Below are 27,552 nucleotides of genomic sequence, written 5' to 3'. Positions count from 1 at the left end.
TAAAGTTGTGGCCTAAATTCTTCCAAAAACCAAAACTAAAATTTGAGTCAAGTGTGAATTTATTTAGGGGGGAGGTTTCTGGGTCTGAACGCGCAAAATGACAAGGATATTTTAGCCTGACATAGAATCAGTCAAGACAGAAATTCTCTAAGGATTAATATGAGGCAGATGCTGGAAATAGAGATGACAGATATTTACACACAATTGGAAATAAAAACTAATAGTTTAACATATAATATATATATATATATATATATATATATATATATATATAACAAATGCAAATCTATAACAAAAACAATTACAAATCCATATTAAAAAATTCCTCTGAATCTCCAGACTTCCCCCCACCCCCCTATGGGTGCCAATGTCAATGTTTACACCTGCATATCAGCCTTTTATCCACATTTTTTAAATGCATCTGAATTGTCCATAGTCATAGTCACCTTACAAGTAAGATTAAAACCCTGCTAATGTTTTCATCTGCTTACAATGTTCTCCTAATTTAATTATATTTTCCGCATTCTTTTTTAAAGTTCTTGTCCTCTTGGCTTCTGAGCTTTCCAGTCAAGTTTTGCCAGAGTCCATTATAAAAATAATTATGAACTGTTGCACAAACAGTCCTAAGATCTTATAAAACGGTGCAAAATACTAAGGATTTTTAAGTATTTGTGGCCTCTTTTGATGAGACAGAAACTGTTAGACCTGCCTTTTAATTGTATAAATATATTTGGGGGAGGTTTTCTTGTGTTTGCTGTAAGTTATTTTTATGTGTTAAGAGGCTAATAAATACTACTACCAGTGTTTTCTTCTTCTGGGGGTACTATTTGCTTCAGTAAATCTACTTGGAGTAAAACACAGCACTCTACTCTGAGTACAACCCAGTATAATTTGCAACTTATCCACTTCCCTTCATCTGAATTGTAATGATACGTCAATACGATATAACTATACTGTCCATTTATTTCCTTTGTGTTGGCAATATATGACGTATTGTGAAATGTTGTTGAAGAAGTGGCTATTTTTTATATATATATAAAGAGCTCAAGGACCAACAGTAGTACTGGTAGTCGTCGTCACATAATTTCCATATTTCCGCTTACGTAGAATGCAAACTGCTATACCTACAACAGCCAAAAAAATAATTACAGAAACGCATACAATTATCACAATTATAATTGTGGATTTGTCAACTGGGCCAGGATGTTTGTCACCTGGACTAGACGGAATAATGGAATTGTCAGCTGGAGTAGGAGAAATGGTGACTGGACGAGTAGAAGAACTTGGCCATGCAGGAAGGACCACGACTGCTCTGGCTATATTAGATATTTCTCCGACGTTGTCGCTGCCATCAATGCAACGAATGGCAAAGTAGATGGAGGTGCCATTCTCTTTTGTGAAGTTTACCGGCTTATAGTGAAAGGATTGCTCGACCCCAGCAACTTCTGTCTTCAGGCCAGCAGTGTCCACGGGAGTCGCACTATCAAAAGTTGCATTGGTTAACTCCGAGGGTCTTTCACCCATCTTTATTTCACACATTTCAGCTGCAAAATAAAGGACCCACAACAGGCACGCGTTAGATGTACATCTTGAAACATGGATCAAGGAAACAGTGACAAGCCTATCTTTCAGTGCATAACTTCCTGTCCTCCAGGAACCCTAAGAATATTGCACACCAGCCCATTGCATCATTGTGTGTTGCAGAAGACATTGGGAATTAAAGATCTATGTCTGCAGTCATGGATTAAGAATAAAAATGCCCAAATTTGCTTTCTGTGCATTTCAAACTTCCTGCCTTCAGGGAACTCTTACCACATTGGCTTTGAATGCACACCCGCCACTACGTCTTTGCCTGCTGCAAAGGACTCTGGAGAATGTTCCAGAACATACTGTTAGTTTACACGGGCTGCTGCTTAGGCTTGTCGAAGTTCACCGTAATTCCTTGACAATGCAAAAACATGGCCTATGTCACAGTACCCAACAGGGTACCTATTTCAGACCCTCCAAGTGTCCCTATTTTCCAGAGACAGTCCGTGATTTGCAGACGCCATCCCAGTTTCTGATCTGATCCCTCCAGGAATGTCCCACTTTTCCTTAAAGGTTAAGGGACCCCTGACCATTAGGTCCAGTTGTGTCCAACTCTGGGGTTGCGGTGCTCATCTCACTTTATTGGCCAAGGGAGCCGGCTTACAGCTTCCAGGTCATGTGGCCAGCATGACTAAGCCACTTCTGGTGAACCAGAGCAGCGCACGGAAACGCCGTTTACCTTCCCGCTGGAGCGGTACCTATTTATCTACTTGCACTTTGACGTGCTTTCGAACTGCTAGGTTGGCAGGAGCAGGGACCGAGCAACAAGAGCTCACCCCATTGCAGGGATTCAAACCGCCAACCTTCTGATCAGCAAGTCCTAGGCTCTGTGGTTTAACCCACAGTGCCACCCGCATCCCCACCCCTCTTAGGATGTCCCTATTTTTACTGGAGAAACATTGGAGGGTATGGAGTTATCTGACCCACAAGTCATCAGAAAGCAGCCCTGTATAGGGAAGTTTTTAAATGTTTAATGTTTTATTATGTTTTTATATACAGTGGTACCTTGAGTTACAAATGCCTCAGGTTACAAATGCTTCAGGTTACAAACTGTGCTAACCTGGAAGAGTTACCTTGAGTTGAGAACTTTGCCCCAGGACGAGAACGGAAATCGTGTGCCGGCTGCGCAGCAGCAGCAAGAGGCCCCATTAGCGAAAGCACGCCTCTAGTTAAGAACAGTTTCAGGTTAAGAACGGGCCTTCGGAATGAATTAAGTTCATAACTAGAGGCACCACTGTATGTTGGAAGCCGCACAGAGTGTCTGGGACAACCCATTCCGATGTGAAGGGTATAAATAGTAAAATTATCATTATGGAATAGGATGTCCCTATTTTCAGTGGAAAAATGTTGGAGGGTATGCTATTCCACAGAATAAAACCTTACACTACTCATCTGCCTTGCCTGGGGCGGGGGTGGGGTAGGGTGACGGACGATGGCAAAACATATACATGTCTTAAAATAAGAACAAAATACGGATTTAAAAATTGAAGCAACAATGCCAGAAACAGGCAGCCCTCCTCCCACCAAACAACAACAACAGAAGGCCAAAAACATCAATTAGAAAAAATAAAAATTGAGTGTCGCTGGGGACATTGAAGGGTTAATGGAGCTGTCCAAGGGAGACCCTGATGTACAGTATTACATGCCTATGAAATTAGTGTAACTAAAACTGTTGTTTGGCTCTCCACCCCCCAACCAGGTTAGTACGGAATTTAAATATTTCTCAAAGAGTCCTTACTGAATGATTAAAGCAGAACCCCACATTTACCTTTCCCCACATCATAGTCATCGCCAGGAGCTGTCCAGGAGAGAAGGAATCCGCCATCACCAGTTTGCTGTACCTCAAGGTCGGTGATTTTACCGGGTGGAAGAACACCATGACTACCTCCAGGAGAAATTCCTGATACTACAAAAGTACCACCGGATTTAGTTCTGGTGACATTTCCCAGATTTCCTTCAGTTTTGCTCACATTAGCTTCAGGTTTGGGGGGGTTCATTGTTATATTACCTACAAAAGCAGGGGGAAAGATATGTCAGATGGGTACATTACGGCTGATAGGCAGATTCTATCCAGGTATACAGGTAACCCATGACTTATGCTAATTATTGCCAGCACACTGGGATGTCTCCCTCTTCCCCCACTCCACGCCTGTTTCTCACCATACCCAAATCTGCTCCAGATGCAGACAGATTTAGGGGGAGAAGAGGGAGGAGAAGAAGAAGAAGAAGAGTTTGGATTTGAAATCCTGCCTTTCACTCCCTTTAAGGAGTCTCAAAGCGGCTAACATTCTCTTTTTCCCTTCCTCCCCCACAACAAACACTCTGTGAGGTGAGTGGGGCTGAGAGACTTCAAAGAAGTGTGACTGGCCCAAGGTCACCCAGCAGCTGCATGTGGAGGAGCGGAGAAGCGAACCCGGTTCACCAGATTACGAGTCTACTGCTCTTAACCACTATACCACACTGGCTGAACGTTGTCTTGCACAAGGAGAAATCTTTGTGAGGGGGAACATTTTGCTTAGCGCTTTGTCGATTACCACGCCACATGTTAGTTTTTTGTTTGTTGCTGAGTATAGTAACAGGCTGAGAATAAACAACAAACAATAAAAATTGGCAAATACCTATTGTGTGTATGTGTGTCCCCACCTCCAGATAAATTTAAGACGTTAAAATCACTTTATTATACACCACCTTCTCAATACAGATCTACCTCCATTCCTACACTGAGCTGCTTCCCCTACTCTGAAGCTGCTGTATGCAGACAAGTTATGTGCGTAAACGGATCATGTGCCTCTTTCCCACCCACACGTAGCATCAATGCATTACATATGTGGATCCAGCTATACATCTGCAAATAAAGCATTTAAAATGTAAAGTGCAATATACAAATGTGACACTAGACGGCGACAGTGAGCTACACCAAATTTAATGCATTTTTCAAAACCTTTTCTTTTTTAAAGGATTTTCACAGCGGTTTTTTATATGTGTGTAGATTCCACCATGGTTGCCTAGAGTTGCTAGGGGGAAAATAAAGCCATTTGATCTAGACCAGGCATGTCCAACCACGCTCCTCCTCTCTCCAATGACAGTGGGTAGATCACTGCTAGGTTTTTTTATACTGGGAGTAGATTGCAGTCTCTTGGGAGTTGGACGTGCCTGATCTAGACTTTGGGCTGGCAAATAATAGAAACAGATGGGAATCTAAAATGCCGAAAGTGTTAGCCAAAAGAAGGATACCACAGTCATATTTTAAAGCCTTGTAAGAATTAGGGAGTTGTTTCATTGGTTCAATGATGACACATTCAATTAACACATCCAGAATATTATAGGATAGAAGAATGCGGGCACATATAAGTACCCATGCATCAGAAAAGTGTGCTCAAGTGTTCAGATCTACATAAAGAGCCTTATGAAGAGGGGAATAGCAAGAAGAAACTTGTGTTACTCCCAAGACTCCCAATTTCACATTTTGAGAATCACAGGGCTAACATACCACCAGTAAAGCTATTTCATAACCCAGGCTTACCATCTTCTGTGAAACCTGGTACATAGAGAGCTTGACTCTGCCTACGGGACCGTTTAAGAACCTTGTCTTTTCCTTCGACACGCACTTTTAGGTTGTGTCTGCCATTTCCTTTGAGTGATGTGAAATACCTGGAGTAGATCCCGTCGTTCTTGATAAGATCAGCACCTGAATACACAGATATAAAAATGTAACATCCCAAAGCTCACCTCTCACCGCTGGTCATTAAAAAAACAAAACCCTACATAACCTATGTGGGAGGTGTTCATTTCACAATGTGTGTGGCTGTTTTAATGGAAACAGCTGCATATTTGATTCTGATCTCTGTAATATAGGATCATAAGGGACTAGTGTTTTAATATTTGTGCCTCACAGGCCAACACAAGTTGTAACCAACACAACACAACACACCAGCATTATTGTAGCTTGCCATATACCTGACAAGCTCCATTTTTGGCAGTGCCAAGCAGTTAACAAAATCAGGACACATCAAAATTAAAGACTCCCTTTCCCCATATGAACTAACCCAGATCCAGAGATCATCATCTGGTTCCTTTCCCTGTGTGTGATTTCTGAGGGAAGTTGGGAGGCTGGCAAAGAGTGAGTGGACCTTCTCTGTAGTAGCTCACAGTTATGTAATGCTCTCCCAGGAAGGCCCACTAGGCACCAATCTTGCTATCGTTTCAGCACCAGACAAAGATGTTTTTGTTTTCCCAAACATTAGTAGGTCTCCATACTATCCAACTGTGATACCAAAATTTGACAGATTTGCACGGCTTGATGAAACTAGGGAGCCCAGATTGAGATCTTGATATATAACGGTTCCAGTTCACATATGCAGATAAGGCAAGTCACATGCTACAGGAAAAGCCCAATACATACACTGGTATTGGTTGCAATGTATGTACTCTATCGGAAAAGAATAAATGAATTTGCCACTGCGAAAGATGAACAGCCAAGATCAGCTTTTGAATCCACTATGTCAGCTTAGATGATGCTAGATTTGATGAGTTAATATTCTGCTTCAGGGGAAAAAATAAATAAATCCAGAATGCATACTGCCCATAACGTTTCGAAATAAACATACCTGAACCATTGTCCAAAAGCTCCACCTCTTCAGGTGTTCCAGTCTCTGGTTCAACTGTGGCTATGACTTTTGCACCGATAACAGGTAAGAATCCTTGGCTGACTTCTGCAAAAATAACCATCGGACTAGGAAACTTATTGGTATCGCTATTCATAAAGGTCTTCACAATCACCGGGGGCACATTGACAGATGCTGCTCTAGTTGTGACTGTTATCGATATGACCTGAGCGTTTGAATATGTATTCTGAATTGAGTAAATCCAATCTCCTGTCTGAAATATAGAAGAATATTGCATATCTAAGTAATGTTTGTGAATACAGTTCCATTCCTTTGCTTATTGTTGTGTTTTGATAAAGATGGATGTCATTTTCTACAAAATATATATCTACAAGTGCAGAAGGTACTAGCAGCAGCGTCAAGCTGGACATATAATGCTTGTTTACTCCTTCCACAGTGAGTGGCAGTTGCGGTCCACTGTGGTGCCTCCTTAGACCTGCAGAGTCTCGGCATCTTTCCGCAGCCATTGCCGCTCCCTCCTGGCCACAACAGAGCATCATGGGCACCAGTAGGCCCGCAGTTTGAATCGGCCAATCTGCGGCAGCCTGGGCGGCAGGGCTTGGGGAGAGGACCTGAGGGACACAGTCTTCCCTCAGGTCCACTCCCCAGGCATAAAAGTAGGTCGGGGCTGCCCTAAGTGGCGCAATCAGGCAGAACAACAAAGGCCTCAGACTTCGCATGGTATAATGGACTGCCTAATAGTATAGATATAACATAAGATTCCTGCATTGCAGGGGGCTGGACTAGTTTATGCTTGTGGTCCCTTCCAACTCTACAATTCTACAGTTCGATAATTCTATGATTATTCTGTGAGATTCTGCCCTATATGGGATAAAGTAATAAACCGGTCAGTTGCACAGAAACTATAATTTCAGACGAGCAACTGAATGTTAAATGTCGTAAAAGTTAGTAGTGAATGGCTCTTAAATAATTTGCTGTAGTGACGCAACCCTTCACTAACACAGCTGCAGTCATTTCTCCCTTTTCAAAAAGGAATAGGCACATTCCTAGTGATGGTTCGACGCATAGAAAGTTTGAGAAGAGCTCAGTTTTTACCTCTGCGGTTCCATCAATCTTGAGGCGAGCTGTTCGGACATTGGTGTAATCAATTGCAAACTCTTTTTCGGTGTACTCTCTTCCTTTGGGATCTGTGAGCAGAATTTCCGGTGGGGATGCGCCCCACGTCACCACGAAGAAAGTGTCATTCCCCACTGTTTTATCAATGCTTACAATACCATTCAGCTGGTCTTGGGAACGGACGCTTTGCCCTCTACTTTCAAGCTGTTTGTGGGGGGAGAAATAAGTATGCAGTATGTGAAAAGTTTTATAAATTGAATACATGTGGTTTATTTCCTTTCATAAGATGTAAAGAAATGAGTGGTGGTACATTGTTTAGAAGGTGCCTTCACACCTTCACACCGTCCAGTTCTGCTGGACAAGTAATATGCAATACTCAGACTTTAATAAAAATGCTGGTACAGTCATAACATGATAGGTCTTGTCCCATACAGACATTGGTTTGTCCAGTGGTGATAAATTTAGTTTCTATCAATATTTCAATGTTAAAGAAATGGAGGAAGGCAGATAAGCAGCTACGTTGAAACAGGTGGAAACAATCGCACCTCTACCTCAACAGCCTTGGAAATGGCCAGCCAATATTTGGACAATGCTAGATGAGGCAACTCAAATCTCCAGTTTCCACATTTTGGCAATGGGTAGCTGGGCTGGAACCATGGTGCTGGGTTGTTGTTTTTAAAGAAACACTTTTGTCATATACTATTTTCCTAATGAGGGACACGGGTGGTGCTGTGGGTTAAACCACAGAGCCTAGGACTTGCCGATCAGAAGGTCGGAGGTTTGAATCTCCGTGACGGGGTGAGCTCCCATTGCTCGGTCCCTGCTCTTGCCAACCTAGCAGTTCGAAAGCACGTCAAAGTGCAAGTAGATAAATAGGTACCGCTCCGGCGGGAAGGTAAACGGTGTTTACGTGCGCTGCTCTGGTTCGCCAGAAGCGGCTTAGTCATACTGGCCACATGACTTGGAAGCTGTACGCCGGCTCCCTCGGCCAATAAAGCAAGATGAGCACCGCAACCCCAGAGTCGGTCACGACTGGACCTAATGGTCAGGGGTCCCTTTACCTTTACCTTATTTTCCTAATGAAACCTCGTCTCCAATTTGTTATTTGTTCAGGCAAATAAAAATGAATTATATCACACATTCATTTGAACTCAGAATGGTACATTGTGAAATGTTTCAGCTCTGCCAAAATCCATTTTGGCCGTTTGTCCTTTTTTAATTCTTTTAATACCTGTTCCTCCCCCTGTTCAATAATAGAAAAACGTGGGCTGTAGAATTGATTTCACTCCGTGTTGACTTTAATTCTTGTAGGGTGCCTAGTAATTTTAAGCAAATAATAATAGCGATAGTGATGATGATGATGATAGACTGCTGCATGCACTCAAATCTTTGCAGTTCAAACCTGAATAGATTGTTGACTGATATCTCCACTTCCTGAAGAAATTCCACTGAAAGCATCGATGAGGCCGTTGGAATCCAAACTGTCAGTGGCAGAAAATTTTGAACCTCCTGAAATGTGGTTGGAAATAATAATAGTTAGAAGAATTTTTCAGGTGGAATAAAATGCAATTAGCTTTTGTATGATACCTTGTAGTGGCCGCTACACGGCGCGGGGGTGGTGGTGGTGAAAATTTCATTGAATGATCACTAATTCTTGCACTAGGGTTTTTTATTTCATAGAATGCCACCCCCAAGGTGTTTGTGTTTTGTGGTCATAGGCAGCAACTGGAATGGCTAAGGAAAATTTAGCCCACTTAACTCAGCGGAAGGAAGGAAACTCTAGATTTCTTAATTGCCCTTGTATCCCACCACCGCACCTAACCCAGTACACAAAGACCCTTTCCAATGTTATCCTCACAACAAGTCTGCTGAAAGACAGTGCAAAGTGAGCTTTTGTGGCTGAACCTCGGTCTCCCCATTTTCAATATGGCGTTCTAGCCTCACAAATGTCATAATGACAGAATACCACATTTATTCAAATCTAATGCTCACTTTCTGGGGCCAAATCACATTGCGAAAAATGAAGGTGCGCATTAGATTCGACGGCACGTTTACATTCGCCAGCAAATACATTTTTTTGTTTCTTTCAAGGTTCTGAAAGTTGAGGTGTGCGTTAGATTTGGTGACGTACATGTATGAGACTCGAGTAAATACGGCAATAGGACTTGGGATTGTTAAGGATCATGGTTTAATTTCCTGAAACAGTCATATTTATTCATGTTAAATTACTGTGTGTTTTTAACATGGGTTTTTCCTTGGGCTGTAGCTCTCTCATGTGATTGGCTGACTGTGAGTCACATGTGAGAGGCGTTCCATTGTGTTGTGACTGTTATTCAAGTACAGTGGAACCTCAGATGCCAAACACCTTGGAACTCATACGTTTCGGCTCCCGAATGATCGAAAACAGGAAGTGAGTGTTCAGTTTTCAAACGATTTTTCGGAAGCTGAACGATTGGCGCAGCTTCTAGGGCTTCCGATTGAGTTCAGGAAGCTCCTGCAGCCAATCGGATTCCCAGAACAGATTCCTGTATTTTTCGCTGTATAGGACGCACCCGACCATAGGACGCACCTTGTTTTAGAGGGGGAGAACAAGAAAAAAAAATTCTCCCCCTCTCTGCTCAGCACCCCTTCAGCGAAGCAACAGGAGAAATTCCATTTCTCCTCCCGCTTCGCTGAAGGGGCGCTGTGCAGCTCTCCCTCTCTGCTGAAGCCAGGAGAGTCTTGTTCTCCCGGCTTCAGCAAAAGGAACCCGAAGCCTTCAGAGCGCAGCGCGAGTTCCTGCTGCACTCCAAAGGCTTCAGGCAGCTATCCCTGAAGCCTGGAGAGCGAGAGGGGTCGGTGCGCACCGACCCCTCTCGCTCTCCAGGCTTCAGCGAAAGCAACACATAGCCTCCGGAGCGAGGAGGGAGCGCTCCCTCTGCACTTTGGAGGCTTCGCATTGCTATCGCTGAAGCCAAGGAGCCTGCATTCACTCCATAGGATGCACACAAATTTCCCCTTAATTTTTGGAGGGGAAAAAGTGTGTCCTATAGAGCAAAAAATACGGTAAATTTGAGAACCAAAGTACGAGTGTAACTGTTGTTTTTAACTGCTTTTCTGTCTTCTCTCTCTCTGTGTGAGGGGAATGGCTGCTGAGAGAGGCTTCTCTGAATACTGCTGCGGACAGTGTGTGTCTGAAGTGAAACAAACTTTTTGCAAGACACCAGCTGGCACTAAGTAGCACAGAAGACTCCTGTAAGACTCAGACATTTCGTTCAATTACTTACCCGTCATGTCTGCCAGTCCTTCTAGTTCTTCTGCAGCACTTGGTCCCAAAGCAATGGTGTGAATTATAGTCCCACTATTTTGAACTTCTTCAAAACAAGAGGTTATAGTAGGATCTTCGCCATCTGTCAAGAGCACAATTTCACAGCCTTTTGTAGTTGAATACTTTTGTAAAAAGACCTGTATGGAAAAAAAGGATTGAAAAATTAACAGCAATTAGTAATGTAGAAGGGCACACACTTAAAGTGTATGGCATAACTGCTACAAAGCTCTGCAAGTATGTTGTACGGTTGCTGCTCTGTGACATATGTGTGAATTAATTTCGTACCTCTATAGGAAGTGGACTGCGGTGAGATAAGTGCCATATATGTTACTGTTAAGGGAGAAACAGCATTTGCTACTTCACTACTTTCAAAGGGTAGAAAATATGTGCAAATTGGGTTACTCACTCCTCTGTCTAGCTGCTGTTCCACAACAACTGCCATAGCATTCCCCTAAAATCCATGCCTAGGAACAGAAGACCTGTCAATATCAGCCCTCACAGTTTCTCTTTTTTATATTCTTAAATTTCAATCTTTGCAGTTATGCAGCAATTTCAGAATTTTATTTTTAAAATTCCTCATGAAAATTATTCAGCATTTTAGTGCAAATTTCTCCTAATAAACATGTTTTTTTATATGCAGTTTTCACTCAAGCGCATAATTTTGCAAGCATTTTCTCCTAATATAATGCATCTTGATTATAGATTCCCCCCCATTTGATTATGCATCTTGATTATAGGTTTTTTAATAATAGATTCCATTTCATGCAAACTTGTACGTAATATGTTCATTTTTGTAAACATTGGTGAGCTGGAAAACTAAAGCAATTCATTTTGGATTGAAAACTAATAAATTGAAAACTAATTGAAAACTAATAAAAATTAATATCAAAAAAAGAGAGGAAACCTTAAAGCACCAAATTTGGAAAATTTTGAATTTTGAAGGGTGGTATGTTTGGGTTGTCAAATTGCTTAGGAAAGTGATAAACTCGGCTTTAAATGCAAACTGAACAAATTCCCCCTCCCTATCCCCACGCTTGGAGACATCAACTTTAGCAGTCTCTTTTGCCTCAATATGGAAAGGGAGAGAAAACATATAGCTTCCGCTGCAGGGAATTCACAGTGATGCACTATGGCTCCTTCACAGTTTAGGACCAGTTTATCAGGCTGCCCAGTCCCTAAGATCATTGCTAGGTCAAGCAGGAAGAAGAAGAAGAAGAAGAAGAAGAAGAAGAAGAAGAAGAAGAAGAGGAGGAGGAGGAGGAGGAGGAGGAGGAGGAGGAGGAGAAGGAGTAGTAGTAGTAGTTTGGACTTCAGGCTGAGAGACTTCAAGGTCACCCAGCAGCTGCATGTGGAGGAGCGGGGAAGCGAACCCGGTTCACCAGATTACGAGTCCATCGCTCTTAACCACTACACCACGTTGGCTCTTTTGGCTCCACCCAAGCTATGAACCTGAGCTTTCAGGTGAGTAAGAATCCAGAACTGGTTGAACACCACTTACCCAGGCAGCAAACCTACTAACAGCACCTCTATCTTGTCTGCACTGAATTCCAGTTTTCTTGGCTTTTATGAGACCTGATATGCCCCCTAGAACACAACTATTATATGCAGCAACCCTGCTACAAACATGAGTCTGACCAAACTGCGGGAGGCAGTGGAAGACAGGAGTGCCTGGCGTGCTCTGGTCCATGGGGTCACGAAGAGTCGGACACGACTAAACGACTAAACAACAACACTCAACTAAACAGAAGCATAGGAATAAAATAATCTAGATTTTTTTCCTTCTCCTTCACCTGAAATCCTGACTGCACGCCGGAACATATGTTGGTTCCTCCGCCAGCTGAGGTAGGAAGATAGCCTGCAAGTGTTTGCCTCATGCTGTTGCTACTGATCTGTTTCAAGCCAGTCAGAACTGATGCTCTGTTGTTGAACGTGACTATCCCAACCCAGGATCCCGCTTCAATAATCTGCAGGATGAATACTTCTGCAGCTTGTTTCAGCCGACCAATGCGATTGCTCTGCATGTGAAGAATAATAATAATAATTAAAAAACAAACAGCATTCACAGACTTGCCATTGCATTCTGAGAAGCAAATAAAAAATTTCCCTGAAGCTTTATTTGTAAGTATAGTGATCAGCAAAACATTCGTGAATATAGACAAATCCATAATGTTTCAGAGTATCCAAATAACCTCATTCATGTTCAAAATAAAAAAAATCCTTCCAGTAGCACCTTTAAGACCAACTAAGTTAGTTCTTGGTATGAGCTTTCGTGTGCAAGCACACTTCTTCAGATACACTGAAACAGAAGTTGCCAGATCCTTCTATATAGTGAGAAGGTGGGGAGGGGTATTACTCAGAAGGGTGGTGGGAATGGGAGATTGGCAGATAGCTGAGATGAGCCTGCTGACGACTCTTAACGACTGCAATAGGTCTTACAGGAAAAAGCAAGGGGTGAGAAGGTGAGAAATGGCTTAGTCATGTATAATGGGATAAGAATCCAATGTCTTTGTTCAAACCAGGTCTCTCCATGGTTTTAAGTTTGGTAATGAGTTGCAATTCAGCAGCTTCTCTTTCCAGTCTGGCAACTTCTGTTTCAGTGTATCTGAAGAAGTGTGCTTGCACACGAAAGCTCATACCAAGAACTAACTTAGTTGGTCTTAAAGGTGCTACTGGAAGGATTTTTTTTATTTTGACTATGGCAGACCAACACGGCTACCTATCTGTAACTGGAACCATGGAAGGCACCTCATTCATGTTGTGATTCAGGGCGCAATCCATCTGGAATTTTTTCTGAAATGGATGGGAGGTGCACAACAGCAGCTTTCATTTCAAAGGGGCTTGTCCCGTGAATTGTGCTCTCGAAAAATATTTCTCCTATAATATTTTTGTGGCTGCTGAACACCTTTCCATATGTTATATATGGAAATACCAATTCAGTTAACAGAATCTTGTTTCTATTTGCTTAGCAGTTGTTTGGTTAGTTAGATGGTCTTTACCCTGACTTTCAGTCAAATGATTCCCATGTCTCTTGAAACCACTTCAGGGATTATCACCAGAACATGGGTAGCTGCTGAAGCTTCCTTCTCTACTGAGAATCCTAAAAGACCTGACTGATCTCTTTAGATATCTCAACCGAATGCTTGCAGTTGGATTTCCCCCTTCGCCCTTCCATGCTTCATCCATTCTGCCTCTCCCCTACCCAGTGTTTTCCATCTCCCACAATCCATCACTTGCTCTGGGTTCCCTGCACCAACACAGAATTTGACTGAGGTTGCCCTCTGGCACACAACGGCCACGTTGCCCTTCCCTGCAGCACATCTCCTGTATGGATTTGTTACCGCAGCTGGATAAATATTCAAATAAATGTATCTAATCAGGTAGACCAAGTGTGATGAATGTTTGCTGAACTACAAATCCCATGGTCACTGGCCATGCTTGCTGGGACTGATGGGAGTTGTAGTTCAGCAGTATGTGGAAGGCTGAAGGTTCCCTACAACTGAGATACAACAAAATTGAGCCTCACTGTTCCTATTAAAGGTACCCCTGCCCGTACGGGCCAGTCGTGTCCGACTCTGGGGTTGCGCGCCCATCTCGCTTAAGAGGCCGGGGGCCAGCGCTGTCCGGAGACACTTCCGGGTCACGTACTAGATGATCCTCAGGGTCCCTTCCAACTCTACAGTTCTATGATTCTATGATTCTATGATTCTACATGGCCAGCGTGACGAAGCTGCTCTGGCGAGCCAGCGCAGCACACGGAAACGCCGTTTACCTTCCCGCTATAAAGCAGTACCTATTTATCTACTTGCACTTAGGGGTGCTTTCAAACTGCTAGGTGGGCATGAGCTGGACCGAAAGATGGGAGCTCACCCCGCCGCGGGGATTCGAACCGCCGACCATGCGATCGGCAAGTCCTAGGCACTGAGGTTTTACCCACAGCGCCACCCGCGTCCCCAGTGTTCCTATTATAGAGTCAAAATAAAAAAATCCTTCCAGTAGCACCTTTAAGACCAACTAAGTTAGTTCTTGGTATGAGCTTTCGTGTGCAAGCACACTTCTTCAGATACACTGAAACAGAAGTTGCCAGATCCTTCTATATAGTGAGAAGGTGGGGAGGGGTATTACTATGAACTATTATATTACTATTATAGAGTGTCATTTACTACAGAAATGTCAATGCTGTAATGACATTTATAATAATGATTTTATTTTTTATACCCTGCCCATCTGGGTGGGTTTCCCCAGCAACTCTGGGTGGCTTACAGCACATTAAAAAATGTAAAACATCAGACATTAACATTTCACAATACAGGGCTGCCTTCAGGTGTCTTCTAAAAGTCAGATAGTTGTTTATCTCCTTGACACCTGACAGGAGGGTGTTCCACAGGGAGGGCGCCACCACCGAGAAGGCCCTCTGCCTGGTCCCCTATAACCTCACTTCTTGCAGTGAACTGCCAGAAGGCCCTTGGAGCTAGACCTCAGTGTCCAATTATGGACATGAAAACCATAATTTTTGAACTTTCTCAAAATGTATCTTCTGAACATGGAAAGCAGACTTACCGCATCCATGCTCCCGGAAACATCAAGCACTAGACACAAAACTCTCTCCTGTTTTTTCAGCAAGGAGACAGTGGGATCAGGTGGGGGAACCGTTATTGGAGATGAACTGGCAAAGTCGGGAGAGTCCATAATTACTTCCCAGGTGCTCCTGTAGTTGCACATTTTATTCTGCAAATTTGTTGCTTTAATATTATGGTTGCTTTTGTTACAGAACTGAGTAACCTAAATAAAAGATAGGAAGGACAGGTCAAGATCACAGTCTCATTAGCAATTCCTACTTCATGGCAGCTGTTCCTTAGGAAGAGGTGCTGCAAAGATGGACATTCATCGGCACACAGACAAAAAAAAGGCTACAGGGTGTTCAGCGGATTTTTAGTTCTAGACGTCTGTTGCCCTTAACCTCACAAAAATGCAATGAGAAGAGCTTCCAAAGAGTCTGTTCTAGTTTACTTATTGACATAGCTGTCAACTTTTCCCTTTTTTAAAGGGAAATTCCCTTATTCTGAATAGGATTCCTCGCAAGAAAAGGGGAAAGTTGACAGCTATGCTTATTGATCTCCCAGGGCTTGAACAGATATTCACTTCTCATGTCACAAGTTAATGTCTGTGGTGATCACACAGGGTCCCCAGACATTTCACTGTCTATTGATCCCTCTGCCACCACTTTATTTCTCACTGCCACCACCAAGGCCCTACCTGGGACAATACTGAGTCCAGTCAGGGTTAAATTGAAACATAAACTTCTGTTTATTTATTGCAGTTTAATAAGCGTGTGGTTTCATAAACGGTCTCGGTCAATTACAATCATGGGGTGCCTATCCAGACCTATAACGTCCGCTACCTGCTCTCACTCTCTAAACCTCACAGATATTTACTTGTCTTCCTAGCTCCTAACTGTTCCTGACTCAGCTTATTTCACTACGCTAACTCAACCTACCCACAGACTCTATCCCAATTGACTCCCACTCCAACCAACCACCCAACGAACTCCCTCTTCGCCCCTCCCAGAGCTGGTTTTATAGTCCCTCTGACTCCACCCCCTGGGTTCTGATTGGGTAACCTGTTTAACTATTTCCTCTCCAGCACCCTCATATGTTAACGTCACAATGTCCATACATCACTACAAGGGGGAGTCTCAGTGCTCATGTGGCTGAAATAGCAACGGCACAACACAAGAGGGAGGTATAAGATAACACAAGAAATCCCTGGTGTATGCAGGAGTAGAAGAAATCCTGGGCAAACCTCAAAAGTTTAAAAAGTCAAAAGGGGTGTGTGTGGATAGAAAGAGGTTGTCTGTGTGAGACTCGTTCTGCTGTGAAATGTTTTTTTCTGAGCTCCTGCAGGTGGAGGAAGAATGCAGTCCATTCCCCCCTTAAACACGGAGGTTGAGGTTGCCTACCTCCTTAGCAAAAAAATAATAATCTTGTGTTTTTGAAGGCAGACACCGGAGAAGAATAGATCCCAACTGAGATTTGTCGTACTTACCGAAGGGAGACTTTGCAAATACATTATAGAAGCTGTAGTATCTTGGCGCCTGCTTGGTAAAAATACGCATCCGTGTTCAAACAGCTGAGTTTGGGGATCAATTTTGCAACGTCTGTATTGTTTGCCACCAAGTGGGAATATGTATTGACCGGTAAAATCCGTCGAGCACCTAATCAATATAATAGAAACAAATAATGGCCAGTCAATTTAAAAGTCGAGAAATAAGCAGTTACGTGCTGGCATGTTGTTGTCCATGCCACAGTTGCTAAAACGCCCACCAGCACTCCCAGATGATCGGACTGTAGAATTCTAAGTAACGTGGATATAATACAGTTTGATTAAGAACTTATCCACTTTTGAGTGGCGTGGCACGAGTGGAAGTGATGATGAGCCCTCAGTCACATAGGTTGCTTCCAGGCAAGCATTTTATGTCACAAATATATGGGTCTGCAAACAGGGATTTCTGTACCATTTTAAGGCAGTTTTCTTCCTGTGGCGATAATGTAAACCTCTGGACTAATAACAATTTTAATTCTTTTTAAGTGATCTAATTTACACAGAATAGTCAATTCGGGGGAAAGGTCTCTTTTTTCCTAAATGACTACTGTGTGCAGATTAGATTAGTCATTCACTCCTGCCTTGCTGCTATGGGATATAAATTAAAATAACAATAACAATAGAAAGAATCATGACGACGACGACGATGCAGCAGCAACAACAACTGGATTTGGCTGGGGAAATGATTAAGACTGACATCAGACATAGCCAGGATTTGTCCGTCGAAAATGGCATCCGGGCAGAATTTTTGGCAAGCGGCTAAAATGTCTGGAAAAACCCAGGTGTATGGCAAGCCCATATTGGAAGTATTGATTTTTTGGTGATTTCCCTCAAACTTTGCCGCCCCACCCCCAAGAAAAATGCTCAACAACCTTTGGTCTGGATTTTCACTTTTTGAAATATGGCAATCCTAAGACTTACCTATTGCAAACAGTTGCAACCAGACTGTCTAGGGGTGTTGATTAGGTTGGCCCTATGCCTGTGCTAACTGCTATTGTCCCGAAGGACTCCTCGATATGAACAATGGGAAGAAGGCTTAATGGAGTAACAAGGGGTCTCTCGACATCCTACCTAGGCCTTGAGTGCTTGGAAGATTGCAGCTGATAAGGAGATGGGCAAGGAAAAGTAGGTAGTGGGCAACATGACAGTGACCTACAGAGATGGCCATGTGGCACATCTAAAGCAGGTGTACATTCGGGGGAGCAAAACCCGATTCCTCATCTTGCCCGATATGCTGAAAAATGCTCCAACGCTGAGAAGTACAGAGAACGAAAACCAGGGCTCTGGGGCTGGAAGGGGCAAAGCTGCTATCCTAAAAGCCAGAGGAAGAGGGCATGGCATGGGGCGTGACAACATTTCCCAGAAGTGGCAGTAACTTCGGACGCAGCCTTTTCTCAATGAATTGAAAACTCTTGTTGCGGAATGTGGTGGTGATGGGCTTTTGTGTTATTCAATAAACGTGTTTCTTACAAAATGGGAGGGTGTGGTGTGAAAAAGGTACTCATTGGGTGTGCTGTCCGCCAAGACATTGCAGCATTTTCCCCTAATGAAAAGTCTCTTCTGTATATCATCAAATTACAGGCTAATCCAGTCTAGACAATAACTGGACGGTATGGGATGGTACCTTGTGGCTTCAGGCAAGTTGTCTCCTCCAGGAGCATAGAAAGGTGCATCGTTGTTATACTCATCAAAGACACCCCATCGGAGATGAGCCCACTCATGAACAAAGACTCTACCTGTGAAAGACAATGACAAAGCTCAATGTGACACACTTTTTTGGGGCGGGGGAAAGAAACATATAATGTACAACACACACACACACACAAGCAATTAAATAACTATGGAAGGGATAGGCAACTTTTTGATCTGATTCAAAAGTCCCTCCTTCCCTCCCATCAACGTCTATAAGGCTTCAGTTCAGTCACGGTGCAAGCCAGCAGTGGTGTTGTGGTTAAGAGCGGTGGACTTATAATCTGGTGAACCGGGTTCGCTTCCCCACTCCTCCACATTCAGCTGCTGGGTGACCTTGGGCTAGTCATACTTCTCTGAAGTCTCTCAGCCTCACTCACCTCACAGTGTTTGTTGTGGGGGAGGAAGGGAAAGGAGATTGTTAGTCGCTTTGAGACTCCTTAAGTGGAGTGAAAGGTGGGATATCAAGTCCAAACTCTTCTTCTTTTTCTTCTCCTTCTTCTGACAACATCTTGTAGCACAGCCTCATGACCTTGTAATGGACTCTCACCTTGAGTTTCTGACTCAAACCATTGACTTGACCTCTTGATGGAATATTGCTGGGCTTCACCTGTGAGCCTCGCGCTCTCACAGCACAGGGTATTATTGGCTATGGTCGTTTTAAAGCCAATTTATTAATGGCTTCAGGTTGAGGGGATGAGGTGGTACAATGGAATGGGAACATGTTCAACTAGCTTCAAGAAAGGAGACGTTGTTACTAGAATATGTTCTGATGAATCTGACATGGAAATATTACTGATCTGTTACAGACAAATTAGGAGGCTTTCGAGTAAGTAAGCAACTACATTTAAGGAGTTAATGGAATTCGTGGAAAGCATTATCTTTTGAAACCTTGACTCACATTTTAATAATAATAATAAAAACAGGTACTACCTCGAGGACCATAAGCATTATACAAATTGCCGTTGGTCAAGAAGTTAGGAGTAAAATGAATGTATCGCCCTGGTTCCCCACATCCGCCATATTGCAAGGTGTAGGGATCGTCTCCATATTTGGCGAAAGGTTCTGCCACTACGACATCGGCCTGAAATAAAACAGAACACGGCTAAAAGATCACAGAGAAAAGAAACAACCAATACTGTTGATATTAATCTTATACGGTGATTAATCTTATACGGTGATTAATCTTAAGTGGTGATTTTGATTCTGAACAGAAATACAGTACAGTAGTGCCTCTGGTTACGAACTTAACCTGAAACCGTTCTTAACCTGAGGTACCACTTTAGCTAATGGGGCCTCCTGTTGCTGCTGCACGATTTCTGTTCTCATCCTGAGGTAAAGTTCTTAACCAGAGGTACTACTTCCAGGTTAGAGGGGTCTGTAACCTGAAGTGTTTGTAACCCGAGGTCCCACTGTACACAGATTTGGGCCCAAGGGTTACAATGCACATTTAAAAGAAGTTATAGCCTAATAGTGTATTCTCCTAAAACAGCTGAGATAATCTTTTGAATAAGTACCTGTGCAATTTGTGAAGTGTGTAGCCTAATACTATGCAGGTAGATGTAGAAAGAAGTCTTGATATTCAGTTAGGCTTACACTCAGTAAAGAGCACATCGGACTGCAGGGTTACTGTCAGTGAATGTATACATAGTCACAATTATAGGCTGTCCAGATCTCTAGACTGTCTATATTTTGTGAATGTGCATTCAAATGCACATTCGTAAATTCTGATCTGTATAAGTGAAGTGGGTTGAAGTGCTCTGTCACCCTAGCATAATAAATCAGTTTGTTTTGAAACGGCTTTTTGCGGTTAGGAAATGTGTTGAGAAACAAGGAGTGGACCAGTGATCAACAGGAAGATGTATAATACCCTGCATAGAAATCAAGATGAACGTTCGTATAACCCATGGGTAGGCAAACTAAGGCCCAGGGCCCGGATCCGGCCCAATCGCCTTCTAAATCCGGCCCGCGGACAGTCCGGGAATCAGCATGTTTTTACATGAGTAGAATGTGTCCTTTTATTTAAAATGCATCTCTGGGTTATTTGTGGGGGCCTGCCTGGTGTTTTTACATGAGTAGAATGTGTGCTTTTATTTAAAATGCATCTCTGGGTTATTTATGGGGCATAGGAATTTGTTCATTTTTATTTTTTTTCAAAATATAGTCTGGCCCCCCACAACGTCTGAGGGACAGTGGACCGGCCCCCTGCTGAAAAAGTTTGCTGACCCCTTTCAGAACAAAAATGCTCAATAAGCACTTAATGTTCTCTAACCTCTACATAAGGAGCCCTTATAACTTGAGAGCAAGCAGGATGGTACCAAAAGCATAACTTTGAGAGCCAAAGAACTGTAGGCTAAAACAAAAGTATCTCAGAGAGGTACTGTATATATGTGTTTATATGCTAATGCTGGAAATATCCCAGCCAAGATGGACAAGCTGAAGTGCTTGTTCTTAGAGGACAGCGTGGATGGAGTGGGCATGACGGATGTCAGGTAGAATGGAGAGAGACAATGGGACATGGTTATATCTGGATACTGACATTATAAGAAAGCCAGGCAAGAGCATCCTGGAGGTGGTGTTACTCTGTACATCAAAGAAGACATGGAGTCCAACAAGCTAGGTTAAGAATGGTTGAAGCCTTGTACTAATCTCCAAAATAGATGGGCCTTTACAAGGATCCATCACTTGGGTTAAAGGAATCAACATTTGATGCCTACGATACAAGCATATTATGATCATATTATGCCTCGTAAATCTTCACAACAGCCATGTGAGGGAGAATTCATGACTAATTGACGTTTGAAAGTGAGAAAACACAATGAGAAGTGAGTTTAAAGAATGAAAAATGCTCAGGATCACCAAAAGGCTTGTTATTTTGCTGACTTGTGAAATGGCAAATGCTCCAAGTACTTTTCGTAGTCCATGACAGCATATGTGATAATAAATTTGTTAATAATAATAAATTTTATTTACACCCCGCCCTCCCCAACCGAGATCGGGCTCAGGACGGCTAACACTAAATATATAAAATACATTAAAAACACAAAATCAAACGATTAGTTTAAATACAATTCAAATTACATTTAAAATCAAAATAAAATTAAGTGGGAACCCATGAATCATAACTGTAGGGGTAAGGAATTAAAATTTCACCAGGCCCAGCCACTTGTGCTAGTATTTAAGATTTCTCAAAATATATTTTCCAGTTCCTTATTTCATGCATTCCTTTGAGGATAAAGGGGGGTCCTGTTTTGGGAGCGCACCAGGGTCCCCAACCTTTTTAATCTAGCCTTGACCATTATCACATCTGTAAGAACAATATATTTTATGCAGCCCAATTCCCCTAGACTTACCTTATCATAGGTTTGTGTAGTTACTCTGATATCCATGTTCAATCAAAAGTAAACTCAGTTGCATTCAAAAGTGATGGCATAGTCTTATTCTGTATTTATTTTTCCCTCTGATCTTTCCATTTGCCCCAATCTTTTCTTTTTCAAAAAAATACTACAAGTACATTTGCAATTTAAAGTATTCCCCTAGACTTACCTTGTCATAGGTTTCTGTAGTTACTCTCTGATACTCTGCTTTGTCTTTCCATGTTGAAGGAATGACAAGTTTTACAGCCTTGAAGTAAAATCTTTGTTGTGTAGCACTGAAGAGATATGTTGACGCCTCTTTGACCATGTCCTAACAAGGAAAGGAAAGACCTCTGTCTGTCAGTGACTAGTATCTGCATTGGGTTTTACGGAATGTGCCCTTTGGTCTTTTCTGCCATCTTTCTTTCCCTAAATCCCTTTCTCCAAGGGTAGGCAAACTAAGGCCCAGGGGCTGGATCCGGCCCAATTGCCTTCTAAATCTGGCCCACGGACGGTCCGGGAATCAGCGTGTTTTTACATGAGAAGAATGTGTCCTTTTATTTAAAATGCATCTCTGGGTTATTTATGACGCATAGGAATTCGTTCTTTTTCTTCTTCTTCAAAATATAGTCCGGCCCCCCACAAGGTCTGAGGGACAGTGGACCAGCCCCCTGCTGAAAAAGTTTGCTGACTCCTGGGCTAGTAGATGCATTGCACATGCCACATTTTTGTGTGGATACTCCTGCGTCATTAACTGCAGCCTGACATATAGGGATTTTAGCATGCGAAACTACACCTGAGACTCAGCTACACAGCTGCAAACAAAACGTTTTAAGTGTGTTTCAAGTGCAATATACAACGTGACACTAGATGGCGAAGGTGAGCCTTATGGAAAATTCAATGTATATATTTTTTTAAAAAGTTGGTTTGTGGTTTTTTCCAAAAGCATTTTCAGAATGGTTTTTATATGTGTGTAGATTCCACCCTGATATGAGGGGGAAAGAAGTTCTGCAAAAAGTTTTACCTGACAAACTTCTGGGTAAATTACCTCCTGTTAAAGACATTTTTGTTTTGTTTCTCTAAAGTGGTAGCCATTTTGTCAAGTGATGGTGGAGGGAAGGGTTGTTCTTGGTAGTGACATCCCACTTCTGGAATTATCTCCAGAAATTTGGTGCTTCACAGAGCTCTGATTAGTTTAAACCTATAATCCTAGATAATTTGAAGGATTTCCAACTGCTCAATCAATATGCCATGTGGTGTTTAAACCTTTTGGCAAAACCCAAAACTTTTGCGCCTTTTCATAAGCAATTTTGTTCTTTTCTTGCACTACCAATCAATTAAAAGATTTCAAAAGTCTTTTCATGGGGTTTGAGACAATAAAATAGTATAAACAGCACACATAAGTTCAGCCATTTCACGTGGGGCTTCCGTTCCCAGCCCCCAAGTGTGTCAGCGGAGTTACTTTTGTAAAAATCTACAAGCAACTTATTACTTATTTATTTCTTATTAATTGATGGGGTGTTTTACATCTGCAGAGTCACACCGCACATTTAAAGCCCACGACTTGACCCCAAAGATTTCTGCATATTGTAGCTAATTAAAAGTGCTGGGAACAAGTAGCTCTGTGAATGGGAAAGGTAAAGCTGGGGGAATTCACTTTAAATGTGCGTTGGCTGTGCTTTAAATGTACAGTGTCAAAACTTGAGCAACATTCACCTCCAAGTACATGGCAGTGTTCTGGCACACAACAAAACCACACAGAGGAAGGCATATGGTCCTTCAGGAAGTCTGTTGCTGTTTCACAATCTATCTCTCCCTTTCCCTCTATTTTCAGCACTCAGGGTGTGAGCACCAATGCATGTATAGAGCAGGGGTGCCAATTTGAATAAAATGATCAATCACAATATACAAGCACACAAACACCATTTCAATGGCAATGTCCATCAACTTGGGGGGGTGCACCTGGCCCTCTCAAATATTTTACTGGGGGAGTTGAAGAGACCTCGTCCCCTAGGAGTTGGCTCCTACGTCACAGAGCCAAAATGGTGGCACCAGTTCACAAGAGGGAAGGATCAGAAGGTTTGGAGTCACTGCAAGTTTTGCAGATTTTAAAAGTATATTTTTTTAATGCGCCTGTGGGGGAAGACAGCCTGTTTTCTTGCGGCTGCCATATATGTCTGGGCCTTGTTGCGGGGAAACTGACACTTGTAAAACGCACAGTGCATTTTCACAGCCTATCCCAGTCGCTGAGGGGTAAGATGCTAAATCAAACATGTTCACAACTATTTAGCTGTCTCACCTTTATGCTTTCAACAATTTTGTCGTCTTCAGGTATCCTAGGATTGATGGCAATGACCAGGTCTTCAAACCCACCGTTGTCGAGTTTTACCATGGTACCTGCCACCCAATGCAGTACTTGCAATGCCAGCAGAAGCCGACAATTCATCATCATCTCTGCTTGAGCCTCTTAGTCCAGCCTCACGGAGAGAAATATAGAAGGGTTATTTAGGCAAGTGCTTTGAAAGAGACAGGCAGAGAGAGGCAGAAAAGCCCTTTTTCGACAGGACAAGGAGTGCTGCAAATCAACCCAACCCCACGTTTCCTTGTGCTATTCATCACAAATACCGTTAAGTTCTCATTCAATAATATAAGGCACGGCTACTCACTTTAGAGGCTCAGAACACGAGGCTGTCGGCTAACACACAACTGCACAGGGAAATGAAAGTAACCGCAGTACAAGAGACTGGGTGGAGTGCTCCAACGGGCAACGGGAAACTGATGTTTAACTCTGTCATTGCCATCTCCTTAGAATAAGATCTGTTATTTGCTTATTAATGTAAAGCTCCAGAATGTGTTTTGTATAGTTAAGCTTTCACCTCTATCTGCAACACATTGCATTGCATTTTATTTTATTGCTATGGCTAGTGGCTGATGCAAATAAAGATTATTCTGATTCTACAGTTGCCGTACAGGGAGAAACTCCAGAGGCCTCAAGTGCTCTTCCAGGTTTGGTTTCCTTTGACTGTAGGTCAGTGGAGAATGTGGTGTCTTTAGGACACATTAGTTTTATTTACGCATGGATACGACCTGAGCATAAGATGTAGGGGCTCACAGCATTAACACCCCAACAGATCTTTCTTCCCTTTTGGTTTTCAGGGGAGCCCTAAACTCCAGCACAACGCAAAATGTGTATTTGTGTCTCTAGCTTCCTGCCTGCTTCCAGCTCAGCCACCCACAACTCTGGCTACTCTCCTTCCTAGCAGCTAGGTCAGGGGCCAGCAAACTTTTTCAGGAGGGGGCCAGTCCACTGTCCCTCAAACCTTGTGGAGGTCTGGACCTACCCTCTCCCGAAAGCACCCCTCCTCCCAAAAGGACCCCCCCTGCGCCACCACTCATGATGCAGCCGCCAATGCTGCCTCATCTTCGGCAACACCGTCATCATCCTCTGCCTCAGCCAGGGGTCCGCGGGACACAAAGCCCATGCTGCTAGCTTGGGCAGCGGAGGCAGCCTCCCCACCGCCACCACCTCCTCCCGCTCGACTATTGGCCATACATGGCCACCTCAGCGGGAAGGAAGGGGGCGTCTGCAGCTTTGGATTGGCTGCAGGAGCTTCCTGTTGGACTTGCGTTCGACCAAGCAACTCTTCTGGTCGAGTCCTCCGACGTGATTAACGACCTGAGCCTTTGATGAGGCTCCCAGCACATTCCCAGAGCATCCAGCACACAGGGAAGGAGCCGAGATAGTATGAGCTACATTGCAAAGAGTGTTTTATTTCTAACTACGCAGACAGAAAAGAAATATACATGCTCTCTCTGTGAAAGCAGAGAACCAACTGGGAAACAAAGGAACAGGACACCAGTAAACATCACATCTGTCTCCCGTCTTCCTGCAGCCAATCTGAAGCCATACCAGCGTCGCGGAAGTCAGTCCCTGTGCAGCGAGGCCTGCACACTGTGCCGGTTTAGCACGGGGACTGACCAAGCGGGCGGCAGGGTCCGCAAGGTTCGTGGGATGGATTAATGAGTCCAGTGGGCTGCATCCGGCCCCCAGGTCTTAGCTTGCCAACCCCAGAGCTAGGTAAAGGGGTAGGAAATGCCCAGCCATTTGTTCTATGGCACAAAGCAACTTCTTTGGCTATGCTAATTGTGGTGCTTAACTAGCTAGCCAAAGTCCTTGCGGGCTGGGATACAGTCTATCCCCACAGATACAGGATTCTCTCCAGAATGGAAAGGAATTAAGGGCATCACCCAGATTGATCCCCCCAGCTCTGTCATATGCTGAAGGCACACTTGATTATGTATGGTTTGCATAATTTGTCTTAAGTAAATGTCATTTAAATACAAACTTTGAGGCTCTTTTTTTCTTAGCAAAATCACCGATTACATCTTCATACTTCATTTTACACAGATTACATCTTCAAATTTCAATTTATTTTTTTTGCAAAAGCTCATTCTCAGTTGTGAATACTGTAAGTGAATACAGTTGTTTCCATCTCATGGTTGGCTTACATGTTTCAGTTTTGAAAAAGAGATCTCTCCTTCACAACTTGCTCCAAAAATGGCAAAATGCATTGTAAAAGCAATGTTGACACTTGGAAAACTTGTCCGTTATTTGTGCAATGATAATTCTAGCCATAGATTTCCTGTCTTGTGCATACATGAGAACAACAGAAATCCACCTGTGAGCTAGCCACAAGGAAACTAAACCTGTCTGAATATGCCACTGGCATATTCAAACCACTCGCTGTCTGGTAGGATAGACTGCAGAATTTGTCACTGGCCCTCAAAGCTGAGTCAGCATTACCGATGTCAACATCATCAACAAAAGCAGGTGATTTGCATAGTAGAGTCCCCTTGCAGGAACACAGGGAGGTGCCTTATGCCAAGTCACATCATCTAGCTCAGTATTTCTACTCTGACTGACAGCGGTGGTCCAAGGTTTCAGACAGGGAAATTTCCAGTGCAACCTGGAGATGATGGAAATTGAACAGGAGGCCTTTCACATACAGTGGTACCTCGGGTTAAGTACTTAATTCCTTCTGGAGGTCCGTTCTTAACCTGAAACTGTTCTTAACCTGAAGCACCACTTTAGCTAATGGGGCCTCCTGCTGCTGCCGCACCACCGGAGCACAATTTCTGTTCTTATCCTGAAGCAAAGTTCTTAACCTGAAGTACTATTTCTGGGTTAGCGGAGGCTGTAACCTGAAGCGTATTTAACCTGAGGTACCACTGTACAAGGAATATGCTTTGCCACAAAGCACAAACAAAAATTATTCATTCATACTTTGCCGCTGAGCTACGGACCCTTCTCATAGTTGGATGGTGGGAGTTCACTTGCCGTTATTTTGTTAACTCTTTTGTTTGCATTCCTTTACTATGCAAAAATATTCACAGTGTAGTGAGATGGACTCAGTTGTCAGCTTGCCAGGACCACTGCCCACAACAGCTGCTTAGATTTCGAAAGGGACATTTGGACCAGGAAAATGGTGGGATAAGGTATTCCTATTCCTGCATTGGGGCGGGGGGTGGAACCTGGATTGAGATTTTGATTGGGGGGGCAGGGGGAGAAGCCAGAGGCAGAACATGGGGAAGAGAAATACAAGTGGGGTACACTATGCTGAAGAAGTTGGGGGGAGTTAGGTGTCTTTTTAAGGGAGACACCTAGGCAATGTGAGGTTGCTTCCCTCCAATGCAATCAAGATTGCCTTTTTACATTGCTGCACCCACCAGAGGGAATGCAGGTGGCGCTGTGGGTTAAACCACAGAGCCTAGG

General features: G+C 43.2%; 1 protein-coding gene across 1 annotated transcript; it reads right to left on the bottom strand.

Annotated features, from left to right (window-relative positions):
* Positions 1-41: 41 nt before the first annotated feature.
* On the bottom strand, positions 42-24,231 carry LOC308478655 (calcium-activated chloride channel regulator 1-like; the record flags this gene model as incomplete). The annotated part of the gene is made up of 14 exons (XM_081008577.1): positions 42-1,544; positions 3,356-3,595; positions 5,111-5,275; positions 6,195-6,465; positions 7,308-7,532; positions 8,731-8,837; positions 10,595-10,772; positions 12,426-12,650; positions 15,193-15,414; positions 16,678-16,846; positions 18,359-18,470; positions 19,357-19,507; positions 21,970-22,110; positions 24,079-24,231. The coding sequence occupies 14 exons, from the start codon at positions 24,229-24,231 to the stop codon at positions 1,045-1,047; spliced, it is 2,859 nt and encodes a 952-aa protein (XP_080864703.1). The 3' UTR covers positions 42-1,044.
* Positions 24,232-27,552: the final 3,321 nt, after the last annotated feature.

The sequence above is a fragment of the Podarcis pityusensis genome (genome assembly GCF_964106645.2).
Source record: "Podarcis pityusensis genome assembly, chromosome: 6".
In the NCBI taxonomy this organism is placed as follows: Eukaryota; Metazoa; Chordata; class Lepidosauria; order Squamata; family Lacertidae; genus Podarcis; species Podarcis pityusensis.
Note: the sequence above shows the minus strand (reverse complement) of the source record. Positions and strands in the feature narration are given on the sequence as shown.